Source organism: Ammodytes marinus (assembly GCF_949987685.1).
Source record: "Ammodytes marinus genome assembly, contig: scaffold_157, whole genome shotgun sequence".
NCBI classification, from domain to species: Eukaryota; Metazoa; Chordata; class Actinopteri; order Uranoscopiformes; family Ammodytidae; genus Ammodytes; species Ammodytes marinus.
Window position 1 is genome coordinate 26,850 of NW_027648365.1, and position 2,500 is coordinate 29,349.

At 39.3% G+C, this 2,500-nt stretch overlaps 1 protein-coding gene across 5 annotated transcripts in view; it reads left to right on the forward strand.

The window, feature by feature from the left end:
* LOC307270640 (E3 ubiquitin-protein ligase MARCHF5-like) overlaps positions 1–2,500 on the forward strand; it is a 45,027-nt gene that overhangs the window by 2,918 nt on the left and 39,609 nt on the right. For 3 of the 5 annotated variants that reach the window (XR_013845557.1, XM_080054520.1, XM_080054523.1), the window contains exons 1-2: positions 1,488–1,587; positions 2,037–2,127. The exons of 1 other annotated variant lie outside the window; for it this stretch is intronic. Coding sequence is in view for 3 of the 4 variants with exons in the window: in XM_080054520.1 (XP_079910646.1) it covers positions 2,099–2,127 (29 nt within the window). In the remaining variant the exon portion in view is untranslated. Of the gene's footprint in view, positions 1–1,487; positions 1,588–2,014; positions 2,128–2,500 lie in introns of those variants that run through there. One more of the 5 variants, XM_080054521.1, reaches the window with a different exon arrangement.

Here is a 2,500-nt window from a genome sequence, read left to right on the forward strand (position 1 = left end):
TAAATCATTTTGCAATGTCATGTTAACAGATACATTCTAAAATACCATCATGTATACGATAATTTCTCTGCAAACGGACATGGGGAAAAATGCATTTAAAAAAAAATATTCGCCAAAACATAACAGCGTTTTCAAATTTTTTTTTTGCGTTTTGCGAGACATTCAATAACACCATTGTGCATAGGGGAATTTCTCTGCAAATGGGCGAAAAATGCATTTTTTAAGATATCCGTGTATGTATGGACATAGCCTAAGAGTGCTTTATGTTGTTGTTTTAACCACCATCATGTTACATTAAAAGATGCATTTAAAGAGGCCTATTAAAACAGCGATTTCAATTTATATTTATTTTAATTTATGCGGCAGACGCTGATTTTCGGGGTCAGGATTTGTTCCTACGCCGGTCGTGGAACTTTGAATGATTTCCTGTTGAGAATTTAAAAACTTTATTGAATTTTTTTTTTTCTTCAATTTTAAAACTATATTATTAAAAAACGTGTTTAAATGAGATGTAACTGTAACTTTGGCTGCTTTGTGTTCAAAATAAATAAATGTCAAGATTACATTGTTGGGCTTGTGTGATTTTTATTTTATTTTTTTATTTAAAGATATTTTTGGGCGTTTTTTATGCTTTATTGATAGTGTAGAGAGGGGAGTGACATGCAGAGAACGACCGCGGGCTGGAATCGAACCCGGGTCCGCTGCTGGCCGAGGCCCATGGGGGGGGGGGGGGGGGACGCCCTACCAACTGAGCTAAGGGCGCCCCCGGGCTTGTGTGATTTTACCTTTACTTGATGATTTCTTGCTCAAAAAATTGTTTTATTTTGTTATTTTAAGATTAAAAAAGGTCAACAAAATCTAAACGAAAGAGATGGATTAATCAGTCGTTTAAAAAAATGTCACCTAATAGAGTTCTCTAGCACTCTGTATATGGAGAAAATCCGTTATGAGATTCCAGGGAAAGCAGAGAAGTTTAAACAGATATGTCAGCCTTTCCTGGACTATATAACAGCACTGAAGGGACCCACATGACACCTCGTTGACTCTTTATTTTCTGCTTAACATTAACCTTTAGTTTAAACTTTAAACAATGTCCTTAGAAACCTGTAAAGTAGAGTACGCCATGTTAGTTGTTTATTTTATGTTGTCTTGTCTTTTGTGTGTTCACTTTTTCAGCTGTGTGTGTGTGTGTGTGTGTGTGTGTGTGTGTGTGTGTGTGTGTGTGTGTGTGTGTGTGTGTGTGTGTGTGTGTGTGTGTGTTTGTGTGTGTGCTCTTTTAAAAATAAATATATACTTCAGGTACATTTTAAAATCACGTTAACAAATAGTTTTAAATCTCAAAGGCCACATTTAAAAGTGTTAATAAATCACTATTAATAGGTTTGGTCATACATAACATTACACTATAGGTCACACGGTCTTCAGTTTAGTAGTTTCCCACAGTCTTTGAACGCAACACGTCCCGGCTTTGACCAATCAGGACGCAGCTAGCTTACTGGCCTTCTCAAACAGTCAACAAACCGCAAAACCCGTGTGAATATAACACAGAAAAATCACTTTATTTCGTGTTTTAACCGCATTTATCAGGTAGGTGGCGTTTTTATACAAGTTTCACACGTTTGTTAGACTAACTGACATGTCGCGTTGGTAGCTATAATGTCCGTAAAACACGATTAGCTGTTGTTTTTACTAAGTAAGTAGCTTAGCATGACAGGTGGTGAGTGTAGTGTTTAGTGTGAGCTTTTGCTGTCAAAATTCAGCTAAAAATACAGGTAAAATAAGGAATTATGGGCTTTATATGAGTGGATATGTACATTTAAATTAGTTAAATTCAATCGGGAACGTATTTTATAACCGAGAAATACTTTTTTAACTGTTGGTTCCGGTTGACAGTAAACTTGTGAGTGGTTGTCAAGTCATAGGGCTATCATGTTTCGTGTGTGTGTGTGTGTGTGTGTGTGTGTGTGTGTGTGTGTGTGTGTGTGTGTGTGTGACATAAACATATTCATGCTAGAAAATGCCTGTGCGTGTCACAGGAGCTGGCCGCATTCTGATGACTACATGATAATATTGGAGAGAGAAACGCTCGTTCACCGCCATGGCCCTCGCTGAAGAGACGCCCGAGAAGTAAGAACACAAGCCCTACATAAGTGTGTGTGTGTGTGTGTGTGTGTGTGTGTGTGTGTGTGTGTGTGTGTGTGTGTGTGTGTGTGTGTGTGTGTGTGTGTGTGTGCGCGTGTGCGTGTGTAAAAAATGTCAACTGAACTTAATTTGAGTTTTGAAGCTAAAACCAAAACTGTTAAGATTGACTACATTTGAGCCTCATCATTATCTTTGTGCGTGTTTGTGTGTGTGTCTCTCTCCCCCATCCTCTCTCTCCCCCCCTCTATCTGTCTCTCTCTCTCTCCCCCCCTCTCTCTCTCTCCCCCCTCTCCCCCCTCTCTCCCTCTCTCGCCCTCTCTCTCCCCTCTCTCTCCCTCTTTCCTCCCCCTCTCTCCCC